Source organism: Galleria mellonella, unplaced genomic scaffold, assembly GCF_026898425.1.
Source record: "Galleria mellonella isolate WM207_F2 unplaced genomic scaffold, CSIRO_AGI_GalMel_v1 utg8013, whole genome shotgun sequence".
Classification (NCBI taxonomy): Eukaryota; Metazoa; Arthropoda; class Insecta; order Lepidoptera; family Pyralidae; genus Galleria; species Galleria mellonella.
This window is the reverse complement of record NW_026442159.1, coordinates 1-22,626: the sequence shown is the minus strand read 5'-3', so window position 1 is coordinate 22,626 and position 22,626 is coordinate 1. Positions and strand designations below refer to the sequence as shown.

At 37.9% G+C, this 22,626-nt stretch overlaps 2 protein-coding genes across 2 annotated transcripts; both read right to left on the bottom strand.

The window, feature by feature from the left end:
* Positions 1-11,377: 11,377 nt before the first annotated feature.
* Positions 11,378-15,794, bottom strand: LOC128202237 (uncharacterized protein K02A2.6-like). Its single transcript, XM_052901821.1, has 2 exons — positions 14,720-15,794; positions 11,378-14,345 (listed from the first exon to the last, which is right to left on the bottom strand). The coding sequence occupies exon 2, from the start codon at positions 13,723-13,725 to the stop codon at positions 11,587-11,589; it is 2,139 nt and encodes a 712-aa protein (XP_052757781.1). The 5' UTR covers positions 13,726-14,345; positions 14,720-15,794; the 3' UTR covers positions 11,378-11,586.
* LOC128202236 (uncharacterized) lies at positions 13,753-17,742 on the bottom strand. Its single transcript, XM_052901820.1, has 4 exons — positions 17,670-17,742; positions 14,634-15,768; positions 14,141-14,345; positions 13,753-13,788 (listed from the first exon to the last, which is right to left on the bottom strand). The coding sequence occupies exons 1-4, from the start codon at positions 17,740-17,742 to the stop codon at positions 13,753-13,755; spliced, it is 1,449 nt and encodes a 482-aa protein (XP_052757780.1).
* Between the last annotated feature and the right edge of the window lie 4,884 nt (positions 17,743-22,626).

Genomic DNA, 22,626 nt, shown 5'->3' with positions numbered 1-22,626 from the left:
TCCCCAAATACAAGGTGTTGACCATTTCCCTTGAAACAAATTTAAACCCATATACGTAACTCTACAAAATTCAATCTCAAAAGATCACTTATAGTCGTAGTATTGACGTTAAAGCATGATTGATATATTTTGGTACTTTTCTGCGGGATCGTAACAAATATTTGATTTGTTTCATGTAAAACGATGCGATATGCGAGGATCAAAGGCCGTCAACGAAAGATCTCGAGGCAAAGGGAAACTTTTACTCTATATATCCACTTAATTATTATGAGTGTATCTTTATTAGGATAACATTTCACATTAGAAATGGATTTGCCAACGGATTCTGCGAGAAGCTTAAATAGCTAGTAAAGCATAAAATAATGTTTAAGATCTATATTATTTTCACTTACGAAGTCCTCAATTATTCAAGAACGCCAACAATATTATTGCAATACAGAAATTTGAAGAATTAAATAAAGTGCTTAATAGATTCTGAGAAATATATCTAGATATCGCTCCTTGTTTTACAAACCCATAATGGAGTACTTCTTCATTATGAAGCTAAAATCTGTTCTAATAAAGGTCAGGACAAGTACTCTTATAATTCCTTCCACTTGACTACATAAAATCTAGAATTGTTTGGTTTATTTTATATCATTCAAGAATTAATTAACCATGACGGTTTCCAAGGGGAACTGTGTGGAGGTCGACCTAACAGGGTACATTGTTAGCAATGGGTCTTTTTGTATAGCTCATTACTAACAATCTTTTTCCCCTCCCCCAGGTAAGTTAATAGCATAAACTAACCTAAACTTTGGAATCTCAAAATTCAAGTTTTGATTCTTTTAAATTGCCACTTGCTTCGTGATTCGGAGGGTTCGTGTATAATGGAAGTGAGTTTTACATTAATGAATATTATCCTCACACGTTTCCTATATTCTACTTTTATATATATTTTTCTCAAACATGTTTAGAAATGTGAGCATTATTTTGACAATCTTCTTCGAGATAGATCAAAATTGCCGTACTGGCCTAGATACATAGATACATGCGGGCAGCGGCCGGCGAAAGTTGTATGAAAATCCATATCTGCCGTGTTTTGCAGCCAGATAAATTGCTATGTAAACTCATATCTGTCCTGTAATTTAAAAATGGAATAACCTTTTACTTCGAAACATGGCTACCAAGGAGGTAACTAATACAATGTTTTATTTAAATTTCGAACTGTCTTGCAAATAGAAAGCAGTTTATTGAAAAAAAAACAAAGGGACATTATAGCGCATGAAAAATTATTATTGTTCGTTATTCTTCATTGAACTTAAAAAGTAAAATTGTGCTTTTGATTTCCGCGCATTGTTTGAGAAAAGAACTATACAAGCCTTGGCCACAACTAGGCATTGATGGACTCACGTATGTGTGTGCCTCGGCTACACCTCGGCCCACATTTGTACGTTCGTCCATCAATGCCTCAGTTGCTGGCCGCTGCAATAATATAACACTATTATTATCCTAAAGCATTAAAAATAACATTCAACCCGACCTTCACCTTAGCTATTAATAGTCGCTTATACCAATACAGAAATGATGCGATCTCCTGAATGGAATTACAGCCTTTGGCTCACTGCCAGCTAACCGCCAAATGGTCAAATGATTGGCTATTCAGCAAATATATTCTAAGGAAATATATATATATATATATATTGGTAGACAGAATACAAAATGTATATTATACAGAGTATAGGATAAGCTGCGACCGTACCGCTGGGAATATTTCTCTTTGTATAAAGTATTAAATTATTTGGTTTGACTAACGTTCCTAAGCCAGATTTATAAGGTCATCTTGAACACAACTTGTGGATGATGTAATGAAAATTACACTAATATATATGTATCATTATCATACCAGCTGTTGACTGTTCACTGATGAACATAGGTATTGTTGTAGAAAAATGTCTCCCATTTTTTTTTGTGGGACGATAATGGAATGGTAACCCCGCCTGTGATATCGGTATACGCTGGCGGGGTACCAGTGAGAGGTGATAGATGAGGACAAAAGTACGTCAGTTAACTCATCGTGATAAATTCCACAAGAATTAACCACGATGGTTTCCAGGGGGAACCGCATGGAGGTCGACCTGATAGGGTGTAACAATCGCTTCCCCCCCGGTTTCTCTCATTAGAAGGATTTTGTCAGTAGTTGCTATGCTTGACAGGCGGGTTGGCAACTACAGTTAGGCTTTTAAGAGGGACGCTGCTAACCATCCCGCGGTCATTAAGTTTCTTTAGTCGCTTCTTACGAAACCCACGGGAGAGAAATATATGAGGGCTATAAAATAAAAAACAGCTAAATCTAAGTTTCAGCTTATTTGCCATTCTAAGTTGTATAAAAATACAACTTAGAATGGCAAATAAGCTGATGAAAAGTGGTAACCGTCGCCTATAGACATGAGCAGTATCATGGTCATAACAGACTACTGTTTCGGCCATGATACCCCCCATGCGTTGCCATTCCTGAGGACTCAGGTGTTATTCCTCTGTACCCAGTAAATTCACGCCAAATTCAAGTCTGTCAAATGTTCAGGAAATTACAAAAAAAAAATATTTTGTCAAAGATATGGAACGATATTTTATATTTTAAACCAGATTGAAGAAAATTAGAATATTAGTACTAATTTGGAATTTAATTAATAGAACTTTTAATTAAGAGATGTATTTGAGTATACTTTGATTTTAAAGGCCATGCAACTTAGAATGGCAAACAAGCTGATGGTCCACTTGATAGAAAGTGGTAACTGTCGCCTATAGACATGAGCAGTACCATGGACATAACAGAGTATACTGTATGTATGTTCGTAAGAGAATGTATAATACATATCTTATAATATTGATGTGAATGTAAAGAAAATTGTAACATAAGGAACAATACATTCTAAACATAGCAAAGATACAAGGCGTTTTATTAAGCGAACACTTGTTCCAATTTGTTCACTTAACAAGCGGCCCGTTCACGGGATCTTTTATTATTATTACTTGTGTTATCACAAAACGACCGTAACGATTATCAGGCCAATCGGCGATTTCTATTTCGTTTTCTATTAACTCGGTTCGAAAGAAGGTTTACCATTCAGCCCAATCTCAGTTTTGCGTGGCAATTCCACGCATTTCAATGTAGTTAGGGTTAACGAGCTCGCGATAAACGTACTGTGTGGAGTCACGTGCTCGCCTGCTCGCCGGGACATTTGTGAGCTACCAATGTATTTAGGTTTGTCTCCTTTCACGCTATTGTACTTATAGGAAAAAAGATATATAATTTAATAAAAAATATATATTTTTTGTGTAACTTAGAATGGCGAACAAGCTGAGGGCCCATCTGATGGAACGAGGTAACCGTCGCCTATAGACATAAGGAGTACCATGGACATAACAGAGTATAGTGTACTTTGTTATGTCCATGGTACTCCTTATGTCTATAGGCGCCCATGATACCCCCCCATGCGTTGCCATTCCTGAGGACTTAGGTGTTATTCCTCTGTAATCTGTAAATTCACGCCATATCCTACCCTTAAAACCGAAACACAGCCATGCAAACACAACTGCTTTACGATTGAAACACAAATGAGACAGAGGTATCCAAGCAAACAACTTTTGTATAAAGTCTCCCTCTGCTATGAAGAACGAAATCAAAATCGTTAACATCCTTTGAAGGATGTCAACACTAAAGGCATTGCAGGTCTGCTGCCAGATTTAAAAAAAGGAATATGCTTTTTTCTTGAAGGTTATGATGTCGGTTCGAAATACTGCTGATGAAAGTTGATTCCAAAGAGAAAATCTTCCGAAAATATCAACGTAACCCAAAAATATAGCACGTGTATTTTTAAACAAACATCGAACCCCAAATACTTGGGTCTGGTACTCCAACCAATAAAGTTACAAAGCTCCATCAGTTAGATATCGATCCCCAAATTCCATAGAGAGTGTGCAATGTTATTGTTCGCGCAAGATGTTATCCGGTAACTTCGTAACATTTCGTTTGCGTTGCGCAAGTTTGGGGGCTAACAAGCATTTTTCTCATTACTTCCCCTTACTGATAACACAGCGTTACTCTTTTTATGTCTGTTACATATTCCGATTGTGTCTCATTGTTATTCCACTGCGCTATATTGGTATAACAACGTGACGATTTTATTTCTCTACAAGCTTTTTCCTCGCGTGATTTTTCCTCTTTTTACGCCAGTCTAGAAAACGAGAATGTCTGTGCGTATTTACTAAACAGCTTTAGGCTACAACGTGACAGATTAAATTGTGTTCAACAATATAAGATGATAAATAAGAAAATGGAATAAATGAGGAAAGGAATTGACGTAATATGATCTATATGCAAGTTCCGTGTGATTCCGGCGTGGAATAGGCCAGTACTTCCTTTCCTGTGAGTGTTGTAAGAGGCGACTACGGGAGGGCGATGGATGGGCAACAGCTTAAAATATCTCCAAAGCCTAACTGCAGTTGCCAATCCGCCTGCCAAGCGTGGCAACTATTGTAAACTCTTCAAGGGGGAGGGTTATGTTCAGCAGTGGACAGTTAAGAGCTGATATGACAATGATGAATCTATATGCAAAAAAAAAGAAAAAAAAATTAAGACCCAAAACTAAAACAAGCCACCAAGTTAGTGTGATAATGATAGCCTGTATTCACCTTTAAAAAATAAAGTTCCATACTCAAAATAATTATATATCAGAAATAGAATACCATAATTATGTTGTAAGTTAATATATTGTAAGTAAATGGACTAGTACAATATAAGACTGATTTAAATTTATATTCTTATTTATGTAGGTTTATATTTATGTGTACACGTATATATGTATAATATGACTGGACTGAGATGATAATAACAGTAGTGTGCAACTATTTTAACTTATATATATATATATATATATATATATATATATATATATATATATATATATATATATATATATATATATATATATATATATAAGTGTTGCATAGCTGAGTGTTATTGTTAAATGGCTATGTGTTTTTAATGTGAAATTAAGTACTGAATAAATCTTTCTTTCTTTCTTAAACCTGTAGCGCACTACACGTTTTGGGATACTGTAAGTGTAGTGAGTAGTTTATAAATAAATGAATAAATAACCTTAAAAATTCAAGTATTTTGTTTTGTTTTATATACATAGAACAAATATATTTTAAAAGTATTCAGTACCTTATTCTACAATTTTAGAATCGAGACGTCACTTAAGACGCTTAGTAAGAAAGAGTCTATACATATGTAAAGCGTATTTACAATACTGTGTCACCCTTTGTCCGGACTGGGCTCTCGAAGTAGCTTAGCTCGTTGTACTCAGAGATTATTCATTTTAACCGTTAAATATCCACTGCTAAATATAAGCCTTCCCCATAAGTGAGTTTTGGCAGGCAGGTTAGCATTTAGAGATGTTTTAAGAGAGACGTTGCTGCCCATCCCTTACTCTTTTTTAGTCGTTCCTTACGATACCCACAGGAAAGGTGGCCTATCCTATATCGGGACCATAATGTCACATAGATATTGCAGTGACATATAAATTTTTATTGTTTATACCATACATCTAGTTTTTATTATTAAACGGTTTTATTTAGCTCGACCTGTACGGTATTTATTTATTTGGGTCAAAATTAGAAATTGGAATTTAAGCACCTTCCCGTTGTCAGATTGATCTGAAATTTGGGACACACATTTAATTTAGATGACAATACAATATAATAAAATCAATAACATTATAAATCTAAGATGGCCGCCGATACAAAATGGCGGATTACATATTTTTCCTTAACCCCGCAATATGGGTATCAAATGAAAGGGCTACACTAGTAAAACACGATGATTATGTCAAAATTTAAAATTCAAGATGGACGCCGTTCCAATATGGCGGATTAGGTACATATTTTTCCACAACCACCACAATATGGGTATCAAATAATAGGACTACACTGAGACACCCAGACACTAGACACTCGGACACTAGACACTCAGACGCTAGACCCTCAGACACTAGACACTCAGACACTCAGACCCTAGACACACAGACACTAGACACTCGGATACAAGACACTCAGACACTAGACACTCGGACACTAGACACTCAGACACTAGACACTCGACACTCGACACTCGACACTCGACACTCGACACTCGACACTCGACACTCAGACACTAAACACCAGACACAAGACACTCAGACACTAGACACTAGACACTCGTCACTAGACACTCGTCACTAGACACTCGACACTCGACACTCGACACTCGACACTCGACACTCGACACTCGACACTCAGACACTAGACACTCGACACTCGACACTCGACACTCGACACTCAGATACTAAACACTAGACACTAGACACTCGACACTCGACACTCGACACTCGACACTCAGATACTAAACACTAGACACTAGACACTCAGACATCCAGACACTCAGACACCCAGACACTAGACACTCTGACACTCGACACTCAGACACTAAACACCAGACACTAGACACTCAGACACTCGACACTCGACGTCACTCGACACTCGACACTCGACACACTCGACACTCGACACTCACTCGACACTCGACACTCGACACTCGACACCCGACACTCGACACACACATGACACTCGACACTAAACACTAGACACTAGACACTCAGACACTCGACACTCAGACACTAGACACTCGACACTCGACACTCGACACTCAAATACTAAACACTAGACACTAGACACTCCGACACTCGGATATAAGACACTCAGATACTAGACTCTCAGACACTTGACACTCAGACACCCAGACACTAGACACTCAGACACTAGACACTCAGACACTAGACACTCGAAACTCGACACTCGACACTTGACACTCGACACTCACACTAGACACTCAGACACTCAGACACTAGACCCTCAGACACTCAGACCCTAGACACACAGACACTAGACACTCGGATACAAGACACTCAGATACTAGACACTCGGACACTAGACACTCAGACACTAGACACTCGGCACTCGACACTCGACACTCAGACACTAAACACCAACACAAGACACTCAGACACTCGACACTCGACACTCGACACTCGACACTCGACACTCGACACTCGACACTCGATACTCGACACTCGACACTCAAGACCGACAGACACGCATACCCACAGACACTCGACACTCAGACACTAAACACTAGACACTAGACACTAGACACTCAGACACTCGACACTCAGACACTAGACACTCGACACTCGACACTCGACACTCGACACTCAAATACTAAACACTAGATACTAGACACTCCGACACTCGGATATAAGACACTCAGACACTAGACTCTCAGACACTTGACACTCAGACACCTAGACACTAGACACTCAGACACTAGAGACTCAGACACTAGACAGTCGAAACTCGACACTTGACACTTGACACTCGACACTCGACACTCGACACTCGACACTCGACACTTAGACACAAGACACTCAGACACTCGACACTCAGACACTAGACACTCGTCACTAGACACTCGACACTCGACACTCGACACTCGACACTCAGACACTAAACACTAGACACTAGACACTCAGACACTCGACACTCAGACACTAGACACTCGACACTCGACACTCGACACTCAGATACTAAACACTAGACACTAGACACTCAGACATCCAGACACTAGACACTCAGACACTGGACACTCGGATACAAGACACTCAGACACTAGACTCTCAGACACTTGACACTCAGACACCCAGACACTAGACACTCTGACACTCGACACTCGACACTCAGACACTAAACACCAGACACTAGACACTCAGACACTCGACACTCGACGTCACTCGACACTCGACACTCGACACTCGACACTCGACACTCGACACTCGACACTCGACACTCGACACTCGACACCCGACACTCGACACTCGACACTCGACACTAAACACTAGACACTAGACACTCAGACACTCGACACTCAGACACTAGACACTCGACACTCGACACTCGACGCTCAGATACTAAACACTAGACACTCAGACATCCAGACACTAGACACTCAGACACTGGACACTCGGATACAAGACACTCAGACACTAGACACTCAGACACTAGACACTCGACACTAGACACTAGACACTCCGACACTCGGATATAAGACACTCAGACACTAGACTCTCAGACACTTGACACTCAGACACCCAATCACTAGACACTCAGACACTAGACACTTAGACACTAGACACTCAGACACTAGACACTCGAAACTCGACACTCGACACTTGACACTCGACACTCGACACTCGACACTTAGACACAAGACACTCAGACACTCGACACTCAGACACTAGACACTAGACACTCGTCACTAGACACTCGACACTCGACACTCGACACTCGACACTCGACACTCGACACTCGACACTCGACACTCGACACTCGACACTCGACACTCGACACTCAGACACTAAACACTAGACACTAGACACTAGACACTCAGACATCCAGACACTAGACACTCAGACACTGGACACTCGGATACAAGACACTCAGACACTAGACTCTCAGACACTTGACACTCAGACACCTTTTTGGCCTCAGTTCCGTCGAACCCAAATGTACGAAACAGATATATCATCAGTTTTAATTGACTTTGGCACAGACGGCATGCACGTTATTTACCCTAAAGCCATACAGTTTCCAGCAAAATTCAGTTATGGTACGGCTGAAAAAAGGATGTTGCCCTTAGTTTTGTCATGAGCATTCACCGTCCATAAAATGCAGGGCAGCACTGTCGACCATGCAGTAGTATATTTGGGCTCAAAATGGTTTGAGGAAGGACTTTGAGGAGTTTGAGGTAGTCTGACACAAGCGTCTAACATCTTCAATAGAACGCTTAATTGACTTACAATTATAAGTTACAAATTGTGTTATATCTTTTTTCTTATTCATTTTTATTATTATTATTTTCACCTTTACCAACTGGATGTTTTAGGTAGACATAACGTCTGAAAGATATACCATCCGGCCAAATTTCATCATTCAAAAACTGCTGTATTTTATTTTTAGAAACAAACAATTTATAACAATTGTAAGATCTTTCTTTTTTCGTGTTTATTTTATGTAAAGTAACTATATCACCTGTCTTCTTTTTTATGTACTCACTTATGTCCTCTTCCTTCGTATCTTTTGATACGTTAGATATAAAAAGTGGCACTTTAATTTCAGCTGCCTTAAACCTTCCGTTCGCATCCGTAGACGCCTTTCCCAATTGTCCTATAAATCTATATTTCTTAACCTTTTTCTTAGTAACATACGTCCAATCGTTTTTTGTTACTATTTGTTCTCCTTCTTTCGTATTAGTTGGGCTTAGTACCTCTGCCATAGTACGTGATCGATCTCGATTCCTTCTCACTCCAGTGACTTTTACATTCATGGTAGGTGCTGTTTTCGCACTCGAAACTGGTTTTTCGATTGATACCGTCATGCGCTGTTGATTCTCATAATCCAAAGTTTGTGTTGTACCCTCCATCACACTTTTAGTATTTTTTTTGCGGTGATAAGATTTTGTTGTCACAAATTTTTTCATCTGTATTAGATACAGGAATGTTTTGCAATCCCATAGGCCCACTATCACATGTAAAACTGTTTCCAAATTGCGCTCCTCGCTTTTTGTTTATATATTGAAAATCATTTATGACAGACGCATGCATTAAATTTTCCATACCCATCTTCAACTGATTATAGTCATCGACAGTGACATAGTTTTCATGAACGTGTTTAAGATCAGTTTTCAGCATTACAATATCTTTTAAAAGACCCGTAACATCTACATGGTCAAATGTGACCGGCGGGAGTTTATGCAAATCTTTGGCAACAAAAATAGGCATATCCTCGGTGTTCGTACTTTTTATTAGATCTATAATATCGTCCAGTTCTCGCACATTCTTCCCCTGCTTGCGACGTATCTTGCGTTTTGCAGTTGGTATTGAGTCGAACAGCATACTTTTTGCGGTCGATGTATCCTCCGGTGAGAAAGCACTATTACATATTAAATGTATACTTTTTTCGTCCATAACATCCACTTTGTTTATAATGAACGCTAATACTTTATTTATAACTACATTACACGAATTACATTTAATCACATTAGAGGCCATTTTTAACAGCTACTTAACGCACCGACCGTTTGTTAGCGCGGTCACTCACTGACTTTAAGTTAAACGGTTTTATTTTATGTGTACTGAAAACTACAAAATAATTTTTATTTTAGTCTAATATGCCTAAAAGCTATTCTGCCTAGTACTAAAATATTTCTGAACTAGAAGGTCAAAATACCTACTTGTTATAGTGCGGGCTGCTTAGTTTACCTACCAAGCAAACCCTGGTGTTAGTGTTCTCTCATGAACTGCCTTTCGGCCGCTGACATGGTTCATGTTATGACAACCACTACCATCAGAGATATTAATGACCGAGATCATCTACGTAGGTTGATAGGTAAGTAACTATTTATTTATTTTGTAGTTTTCAGTGCACATAAAATAAAACCGTTTAACTTAAAAGTTTTTTTACCGATTTTTATACAAGATAAATACTCGTTGCTACATTAAAAAAAGATTTGATTACGTAGATAAAAAATAGTATTTGCAATTTAAATACACACTTAAAATTTCTCTACATCAAAATCTCGTGACTTGTATACACCAATTATAAGCAGTTTAAATGGTATTTTTGTTCATGATTCTAACACAGTTTTGAAAAATGTTTTGCTTTTTATACCACAAAATATTCTTACAACTAAATTAATCAAAAACATTAATGGACCAATAACAATGGGATACAGAGACACAGAAATTATAAATACGAAATTTTATTCAAGAGGCAAGGTTCTGTATTCCATTGTGAGCGAGTGTAACTTTGTGTGAAACAAAGTAAAATAAGTTGATTTAGTTTGACAGAATGTGTGAATGTGAGAAAGACTCTATTTTCCGCGCTTAGCCTCTCATTTGGACCGTTGTGCGTATGAGTCGTGGCTAGTACAGCCAACCTAGTTCCGCCCAGAAGCGCAGAAGCTTCCTGGGTTCTTCACAGGCCTCCCGGAGCGACCTCACCATTCTGAAGATTTCTAAACGTTGATGGGCCACAGCCTCACATTCCAGGATTACTTGAGGAGCCGTTTCTTCGGAAACAGTCTAGTTGGTGTGTAGTGAGTAGTTTGACAGAATAAGTTGTGGAAAAACAATAAAATCCGTCAAATAATATAACCAATGTTTGATTTTATATCGATTTTTACTAATTGTATTACTTTCTAATTTCTTATTTATGATAAATAAAACCCGTGTGATTATTACTCCGTTTATTGCGCGACTGACTCATACAATATATCAAAGTACCTACATCAATTATAACTATTTTTATACTTAAATACCCAACACCTCCACCCTTAATTCCTAATAATCATTTAATTAACTTTTAAACACAATATTTATGCAATGACATATTCACCCTTCCGTTTATATACTATGAATAAAATATACTATGATTAAAATCTATATTACATAATTATGTTTGATTCCAGATCGTTACATATTCATCCAATCCATAACGGACTGGTAGCCTACGCTCCCTGGCACTCCCCCATTCTGCCGGACTGGCCGCCCGCCCCGCTAGCGGCACCCTCGAGCCCTCCGACCCCTCACTTTCACCCGGGATAGGCAAAGATAGCAATTCTGGACACAGCCATGAATCCTTACGTTCCGTGTTACCGTTAGTTTGTGTGTCTATATCGTGCCTTTTCAATTGATCTATGTGCCTGTGTTTAATGGACTTGTCCTTAGTTTTAATATTATAATCAGTGCTGCCTAATTTTTCTAATATTATACCTTCTCCCCATTTGGTTTTTGTGCCGAACTGTCTATACCATACCCTATCACCCACTTCGAAATACCTCTGTGTCCCCCTAGCCGCCAGTTCCTGTTTGCGTTGTGCTGTTGACACGTGTTTCTCCCTATCAGGTCTTAAACAATCCAAACGCGTTCTAATGGATCTACCTAAAAATAATTGAGCCGGACTGTCACCCGTAGTATTATGTATTGTATTTCTATACATCAAAAGAAATCGATTCAATGCAGTTTCCGGTTCTACCTTTTGTAATATCGCTTTTTTAATCACCTTTTTGCACAATTTAACCGCATTTTCAGCCGCCCCATTAGACGCAGGATGATATGCAGCTGAAAATAGATGTTCTATACCGTTAAATTTACAGAAATGCATAAGTTCCTCGCTCGAAAAAGGCGGTCCGTTATCGCTCACTATCTGCTTAGGAATTCCGTATCTAGAAAATAAATCTCTTAATTTATATATAACTTGTGAAGCTGTAGTAGACTTCATTTTGATCGCTTCTACCCACTTTGAACAAGCATCTACTATCACTAAATACTTAACACCTCCCATTGGCCCTAAAAAATCGAGATGTATTCTAGACCATGGCTTATTCGGCCAGGGCCACGAGCGCGTTTGGTGTGCACGCGGAGCGTCCGCTACTTGGGCGCAAGTGGCGCACGCGGCGCACTGCCGCTCCACTGCCTCGTCCACCCCCGGCCACCACACGTAGCTGCGCGCGACACTCTTCGTTTTTACTATTCCCATATGTGTCTCGTGTAGCTCCTGCAAAACGCTCGTCTGAAGTTTGTACGGCACCACTACCCTATGTCCCCACATGATGCAATCTAACTCGGTATATAATTCATTTCTACGATTGAAAAAAGGTTGTAATTCTTTTATTTCATTATTAGTAGGCCAGCCTTCCCGAATATGTCTAAGCACTCTGCTTAGTAGGGGATCTCTTTTTGTTTCTTTCCTTACATCATTATAATCTAACAGGAAAGCATCTGCTGCGAAGTGTAAATAAGTCTGCTCGGGACTGTCTTCCTCCCTCTCCCCCTCCGCCTTATAAGCAGCTATTAGCCTCGAAAGCGCGTCGGCTGTATTATTTTCAGACGAAACATATTCTATTTTAAAATCGTATGCTGATAATATGAGGGCCCAACGTTGTAATCGACTGGCTGTCATATTGGGAATACCCGAACGTGGGCCAAATATACTAACTAATGGTTTGTGATCGGTCCGCAACACAAACTGCCTACCATACAAATACTGGTGGTATTTCTTTACAGCAAAAACTATAGCTAAAGCCTCCTTATGTATTTGGCTATAGTTGCGTTCTGCAGGCGTGAGAGCGCGCGAAGCATACGCTACGACTCGTTCCGCGCCACTGCCTCCGCCGCCGGGCACGCTCTGCGACAGCACTGCCCCGATACCGTGTGCACTCGCATCGCACGTGACCATCACCGGCAGAGATGCGTCATAGTGAGCGAGCACCTCACTGCTACTTAATAAACATTTAACTCTTTCAAATGCTGATTGATGACATTTTAACCAAACCCACTTTTTATTATTTTTTTTTAACAACACATACATTGAACTCAAATAACTGCTTAAATTTTTAATAAACTTTCCATAAAAGTTTATCATTCCTAAGAATGATTTTAATTCTGAGACATTGGCAGGAGCCCTCATTTTTAATATTGGATTTATTTTTTCCGGGTCTGCCCTAACTCCTTCTTTATTTATAATGTAGCCCAAATATTTTATTTCCTTCGAAAAAAAATTACATTTTTGTTTCTTTATTTTAAGTCTCATGACTCTTCAATTTTTCTAACACAGCTATCAAACTTTTAATATGCTCTTCTTCTGTTCGCCCTCCTATACAGATGTCATCAAAGAATATCGTAACATGTGGTATGTCTTTTAACAAATTATATATGATTCGTTGGAAAATTCCCGGACTTGAAGCCAAACCATAGACAAGTCGTTTGTATTTGAACAAACCGCGATGTGTATTGATAACAGTGAGGTCGGTGGAGTCCTCAGATAACCGTATTTGTGCATATGCCTGTGACAAATCTAATTTACTAAATATAGTACTTCCACTTAATCTCGCAAATAAGTCCTCGATTTTTGGCACAGGGTACTTATCAACTAATAAGACACGATTTAGTGTAACCTTATAATCGACACATAAACGTAAAGATCCATCAGCTTTATGAACAATTACTAACGGTGTAGCCCAATCAGAGTGGTCGACGGGCTCGATGACGCCGGCGCTCAGCATAGCATCTAGCTCGGCGTCGACCCGCTCTCGTAACGCATACGGCAGCGGTCGCGCCCGGCAGAATACGGGCTGCGCATGCGGCCGCAGGCGCAAAACGGCGCATTCGCCCGTATAACACCCCAACCCATTCTCGAACACTTCAGAATATCTGGAAATAATATTTTTTTTACAATCATTAATATTCAATTTACAATTATCCTGTCTAACATTATTTATACATATTTTAGGAATATCTATATCGAGTTCCGCCAACCACTGTCGGCCCAGTAAACTAGTCGTACCACTATTTATAACATACAAATCTAAAGTTTTATATAACAATCCATATTTTACATTTACTTCGATAAATCCAACAGGTTTTATTCGACTACCATCATAGAATCTTAACATTAAGTTACAAGGCTTTATCGGAATATCAAAAAATAATTCTGTGTACATTTTTTCACTTATGCACGACAAAGCCGATCCCGTGTCGACTTCCATGGTGATGACTCGATTATTAATGCAAACTGTCACGCTTACCGGTTTATATTGTCCTAAAGACATCTGATATACTGCTTCATCACTGTCAGACGCGTTACCGTCAGCTTCCTCCAGATGTTCCATCTGATGACCCGCATCGAAACCCTCACGCACCCAATACGCCCGGGCCTGGCTAGTTTCCTTGCTATCGAGTCGCTTCGCATTGTTTCCGGTGCCATAACCGCGCCCCCGGCTCCGTATCTCCTGATTACGTTGGACGCCCCTTCCGCGCTGGATATTAGCTCCCCGCTGAACGCGATATCGGGGCCCAGCCGTCCACGCCGCATCATCTCCATATAACCCTTGTTCTTTTACTGGACATACTCTCCGTAGATGTCCCTTTTGGTTACAACGGCTACAGACATAGTCTCTGAACTTGCACTGTTTATACGTGTGATGGATGTCACCACACCCCCAACAACTGGACTCGTGAAGTTTATTTCGCGTTGTGATATTGCCCTGCCTTGCAACATACGAGTATGAAACTCCTTCTTCCTTATTCTCGACAACCTGAGCGTCCCGCTCCGCCGCCTCCAAAGACAACGACAATGAAAGTGCTCTTTCAAAATCTATCTTCTCCTCTGCAAACAGCCTTTGTCGGATTCCGTCGCTTAATATTCCACAAATAAATTGATCTCTCATATTTTCATTAAAATTTAAATTAAATTCACAATTGGCCGCCATTTTCTTTAACTGCGCCACATATTGTGCAACTGACTGACCGTTACTTTGCCTACACTGTCTAAACCTATATCGCTCCGCCAACACCGACGGTTTCGGTTGTAAAAACTTTTGCACTGTGTAGACTAGTTCACTGTATGTTTTCTCACACGGTTTACTCGGACTGCACAAATTCACCATAAGTTCATAGGCCGCGTCACCAACCACCGATATAAGTGTCGGTACTTTCAGTTCATCTTTAACCGTATTTGCCTTGAAATACATGTCCATCCGATCTATATATAACTTCCAATTGCCCTCTTGCACGTCAAACTCACTTAGTTTTCCCACTGACATTGTTTTTTTTGCTATTTTAATCCTCGTCGCCACTGATAAATAAAACCCGTGTGATTATTACTCCATTTATTGCGCGACTGACTCATACAATATATCAAAGTACCTACATCAATTATAACTATTTTTATACTTAAATACCCAACAATTTATACTAATGTTATAAAGTGGGGGGAAGGGATTATTAGTAATGCGGACTACCAGTCCCATTGCCAACAGCATGAATTTACTGGGTACAGACGAATAACACCTGAGTCCTCAGGAATGGCAACGCATGGGGGGTATCATGGGCGAAACAGTATACTCTGTTATGTCCATGGTACTGCTAAAGTCTATAGGCAACGGTTACCACTTTCCATCAGGTGGGCCGTCAGCTTGTTTGCCATTCTAAGTTGTATAAAAAAAAATGCCTCATCAGATCAACCTCCCCGTGGTTTCCCCTCAGGAAACCATAGTGCTGAATGCTATGTGTATTCATCACGATGGGTTAACTGACCTGTATTTTATCCTCACCTATCAGCCCTCATTGATGATTGGAGATGTTTTAAGAGGGACGCAGCTGTTCTTCCCTTGCCCTCAAATGGTGATGACGATGCATATATATTATATTTTATGAATGTGCTATAATGACACTGTATACCATTACTACATGCAATGTTACATTTATATTTCTACGCATATAAATTTAAGAAAACAATTTCGTATTAATACAAGGCCGACCAGTTTTAGGTGTATTTGCACTGTCACCCCTCGTCTTCAGTCGGCTTCCGACATCGCATCGTGCGTATCTCGATCTACCAATTTTCTTTTCTTCAATCTTGTAGGTCTATTCGCAAATATATAAATGAAATTTTTTATTTTTTATTTTCATGCACGACTTTATAGTATTATAATGGAAAACTTAGAGGAAATAAGATATAGGATGAAGTTGCTACTAATTGTCAAGTAAGAAATTTTTACCGGCAACTTTGTCTATACGACCGTAATATAACTGAATGATTTGAGCAAAGAGTAGCTTTTGTGCTTCCTCATTTCAAATGTCACTATCGCTGCATAGTATAAAACAAAGTCGCTTCCCATCTGTTTGTCCCTATGTATGCTTATATCTTTAAAACTATGCAATGGATTTTGATGCGGTTTTTTTAATAAATAGAATAATTCACGAGCCAAGTTTATATGTATAATACATGCATTACATAGTAGAGAAACACTGATAATTTTAGAGGTTTCTGATGTGATGTAATGTGCACCTGTGCGAAGGCGGCCTTTACATAGTAGAGAAACACTGATAATTTTAGAGGTTTCTGATGTGATGTAATGTGCACCTGTCGGGGCGGGTCGCTAGTATAATATAACATATCTCACAACTATTAAGTCAAGAGGTAATAAACAAGTTGGCGAGTAAGGAAAAGAACGAGAAAGCAAACAAACATATTCACATCAAATTACTATATTAGTAAATATTAGTAATAACAATAAGGATGCAAAATATATTAAGATACTTCGCGGAATATGCGCAGTCTATGAACAAACTCTGCAGACTACACCCAACTTATAATTGTCACGGCGATTTCTGCTGCATCAACAAGTTGAACGTTTTAACTTTGCTTTTGCATGCAGAAACTAATTTAGAAAGAGTTGTTATGTCTGGGATATATTCTCTTCGATATAACGAGACTTTGTCTTTAGTAGTTAAATAACGTTTGGCAAAGATCCTTTTCCATTACTTAATTACCTTTCTCTTGCTCTCTCTTTATTTTGATAGCTACGTATCCCATAAGATAGTGCATCGAAGAATTCGCTTGCCTCGCCATCGATCACTAGCAAGATCATGAGACAAAAGGAGACAGCAACATCTGATATCTTATCCCAAAATATGAACTCGCTTGTAATAACAATTACATCGATGAATTCGTTTGCCCCTTATCTTTCTTACTTTTGCTTTGCTCTGTCTTCGACATCTTTAGAGAGCTCATATTATCTGATTTTTGTTCTGCCTTTAGATCCATCTTTCTGACTTTCATCGATACGGTCTTCTTGTTTATTATTTAAGTATTAAGTTTGTAACAATTGAAGGAGAGTGGAATAAATACCTGCTTGTTGCGGAACAAAATTTACTTGAAGAAAATACTACATTTTAAATTAAAATAGGTTTTGACGAATTGGTAACCGCAGTTGGCTTTAAGAGATGTTTAAAGAGATACGCTGTTGCCCATTAATTAATTTCTTAGCATTATGTTCCCTTAGTTGCCTCTTACGACACCCACAGGAAAGGAAGGTGTCCTCCACACCTTCCTTCACAAATCATAGTTGGATTTGAAATATGTAATCATATACATTTATCGGTGTATATGCCTGTAGTCAGAATTGACACCGCAATTGATTCCTTAGGCAAGTAAAATCTGCTTAATTTCCTTTTGTTTTGTATTGCATCAAGCAATTTATAAACTGAGAAAATAGATTCAATCACTTCCATTCTATAATAGTTGTAGTGCGCTTGTGACATCCATCCATTGAGTGAAGACAAAGGGATCGTGTCGATTCAACTTTCAAACTTTCCGGACTGTAGCTAAAAGCTACGTCGTTACTTTTACTGTTGTTGATTTATTCCTTTCAAATATATGCTTTCTGAAAGTCTATTTTTATATGTGCACTTCAACAAGTTTACAATTTAGTATTAATATTTATTTTACTTACGCTATCCCTATTAAAATTATAAACTTGTTGATGTCATATTAACTTGGCTAATTCCATCTTTGTGGCTTGGTATGGCAGTATAATTATTTGTCCCAAATACTACTTAACTTTGCGATTATTGATTTATTAAAATATTTTTTAAGACCTCAAAAGTTTACAAACAAATATTCTTTCGCCTTTATAATATTATTTAAAAAAGAGGCAACAATAAAATACCATATTAGTCGTTAACTCTCCACTGCTGAACATAGGTCTTCCCCAATAGGTTTCCAGTTTTGCAAGAAGTTGCCACGCTTGATAGGCGGGTTGGCAACCTCAGTTAGATATTTTAAGACAGATCTTGCTGGTCGTCCCCCGGTCATTAAATTCCCATAGTCGTCTCTTACGACACTCACTGGAAAGAGACAGGTGACCCATTCTATCGTGACGACATGGTGGAAATAACAATAAAATATCCTAGATTTTTCTAACATTCTGTAATCATTCTTTATTTTCTATATTCCTCACTTAAGTAGAACTCAAATTTCCACTGAAACTCTGTGAGTGACATTATTTTCTACTGAAAAATTAAACTTTGTCAATTCGTTTGTGTATACCAGTGCAGGTATATGTCCAGGGCCGCCCGCGCGCCGTACCGGCTCGGAAGCGACGAAAGTTGCCAACACAAACAATCCGTGGAATTTGAAGAGTTTCAGAACGTTGGGAAACGTTTAATTTCTCTCAAACTAGTCACTCAGCTATAACCATTTCCGTTTATTACAATCTGCTGTTCAATATTGAAACTCTAATAATGACTTACTAGAATGAGATTTTATAATGCACGTAAAATGTATCACACTTGTATTTTTACCTACAAAGAGCATTTTTTCATTTATTTAAAGAAATAATATTAAACACATATTGTGAACATAAACGGCGAATCAAAAACTTACTAGCGGTTTATCTGTCACTGTCTAAACATACTTGTATTTATTGAAAACACGCTTACTTTTTTCTACTATTTTCTACTATTGGACATCAGCATATTGCTTTTTAATAGGATCAGGGTACATTTTCGGGAGAAAAATCGACAACTGATGAGAAAGAAAGGTTCTTGATTGGCAACCCTGTACAGGCAAACGCGGACGACCTCCCACATGGAACGATGACTTCAAATGCATTATAGGAAGTCAGTAGACGCAGGTGGGTTATTTCTTAACATATGACAGATATAATATTTCATGTATCAAAAAAACAGTAAACACTAATAAACTTTTTGACACAACATTATTTTTAAAACAAACAAAGAAACTATTTCAGATGATATATTGAGCTGTCTACACGGAAAATATGTCAAGAGTGACACGATCGATCAGAAGGGTCCACCAACCACACTCGATTACTGTACATCAATGTGATAGGCTCGCGCACGCCCATCCATCACCTAAATATTCATTTATTGCTTATTTTATGATAGTCGTAAAATAAACAAACGATACATTTACAAAGTAATGTTGTATCGTTCGCAAATGGGATATATACGCGGCCGCCCTCTCCCACGGGTACACATAAAATTTTGGAAACAATTTTAATGTAGGTAAGCGACCATAGTCCGCCGGCGGCGGTGAATTTTAATGATGAATTAATATTGTCCAAGGTTAGATAACATTTAAGTTTGGTTGTAACAATTATTTATTTATTTATAGAACAGTATTTACGTTTATTTTATAGACTGTTCTGTTTAATGGAATTATTTTTATCTAGTTATCTATTCACGCTATAAATTTTGTTATTTTTGTTTTACATAATTGTTATTTTTAAGCATATTTCTCCGTAATGTTTTTTTTTTTGATGGGTGATAATGGAATGGTAACCCCGCCTGCGCTAATGGAATACGCTGGCGGGGCACCAGTGAAGGGTGATCGATGACAATGAAAACAGGCCAGTTAGCCCATCATGATGAATCCATCAAGAATTAACCATGATAGTTTCCAGGGAGAACCGCGAGGAGGTCCACCTGGTTGGGTATATTGCTAGCAATGGGATTTTTAATCTCCATTACTAACAATCCCTTTGCCCCCTCTCCGTAATGTTAAGTATGGTTTTATAGATAAGTAGATACAGTAGTTTCAGATCAAATTGTAAACATACAAAAGGTATTTACGAAAGGATTATCACTGTTTGTCTGTCTATGTAATATTTTTGATCTGATATTGCTCAGTAGTTTGTATTCACACAAATTCATTATTTAGTTAAACTTTTTGAAAAAAGCAACAGGTAAGTTTGTCCGTTCTTCTTGACTGAAATTGCATACGGAATAGGTGGTAATGGAAAAATGCCTATTCGAAAATGTTTAAATCTAAGTTTGTTTTGAATAAAAATATTTCTTTACTTCTTTCATTACTTAAATATTAACCGACAAGAAAAAAGAGTCACTCTCTATATGTTTCTATTGTTTAAGTGCATACTTCTCGATATCTTTGTTAGTTTTGATTATTTATTAATTGAGAGTTCATACAAATTTTATGAAGACTGAGTTTTCAGTTGATATGCATACTCAAGTACTCATTCTTATTTTTATTTATGTATCTATAAATTTACTTATAGGGTAACCAAGAATTAAGGAAACGATGAAAATATTAATGGTACTGTATTCATTAGAAGTATATTTGATTATTTGTATAATTGGCCATAGATCTTGATCGTAGCCAACGATTAATGGATCGTAAAATAATTTATTACACTATACCGACGGTGCCGTGAATTTCCACCGAGGATTCAATATTACAATATAATAGAGTACTCTTTCGGCGTAATTTAGATTTATAGCGACCTTGCTGGTAGTTTAACACGTTGTCATACCTTCTGTTTTTATGGAATGAAAAAGGAATGGAAATGCAGCTTGCGCTATTAGTATATACTGGCAAGAAACTAGTGACGACTCTTATAGAGTTAAGCTCGTCTGTTATACATCTTTGCTCAAAATAATTTATATTAATGCAATCTTTATTATTTATATACTTATTTATTTGTGTAGGTGTTTATATGCATGTATGTATGTATGTGTATGTATGTATGTATTTATGTATGTGTGCATATATGTATGTGTATGTATATGTATATGTATATAATAGGGAGTAGGGATATATATATTTACATTATTACATGTATTAAATCTCCATATTTACTAATAATAGGATCTTCATCGTGCCTCCAATCAAACAGTTTATAATTACTCCTCTCCATCCAAAGGTTGCCTGGAAGAGATCGCTCTTAGCGATAAGGTCGCCAATTGTTTTCTCGTTGTGATTATTTCTTGTAATTGTTTATATTTATAATAAGTTTACTATTGTAATCTTTTGGAGGAAACAATAAAGAGTATCTATCTATCTATCTTTGTGTGCAATAAAGTATATATAATAAATAAATGATTGGATGAAGTCAGGTTGTGGCGAATTGACCAGGAATCAATCATAGATAGTTTCTGAGGGAACTGTTTGGAGTTTAACCTATTGCTAGCAATAGGGGCTAATTATTATTATGGATTATTATTATTGTTATGGGCCATATATATTAATGATCGAGGGGTGGACAGCAGCGTTCCTCTTAAAACATCACGAAAGTCTTATTGTGTTTTTTTTTTCTAATGGATGAAAATGGAATGGTCCTTCCACGTTTTATACCAAATATAAAATTATGAACTGAGCTAAACTCCACATTCCTCTTAAAATTAAACATGAATATCAGCTGTATTCTAGATCGTTTATTTATTTATTTATTCTATAGTTTTATTGTGCAATATATTGCACAATAAAACTTTGTACAAATATTGAGCTTAATGCCATATGGCATTCTCTACCAGTTAACCATTATTATTTATCTACTTGCTTGGCCACTGGAGTCAGTGGCTTGTTTAAACTGCCTCTCAGACAGGCCATCATTCACACTGCCCTCTTTAGCGGAATAGTACGGACTATTATTGTTTTATCTGTGACAATAGTTTGAAAGCGCGTCGACGAACATCTCTGTTTCTAATGTATGTATGTATATATTTTTTATACTTCTTAGAATGGCAAACCATAGATATCTCTAAATACTATGATGCGCTTGATACCCTTCATGAATTGCTATTCCTGAGGAGTAAAATGGCATATTTCAGTAATTTGTAATTTCATTGCCATATCCCTACCCCAAAAATAAAAAATAGACACCTAACT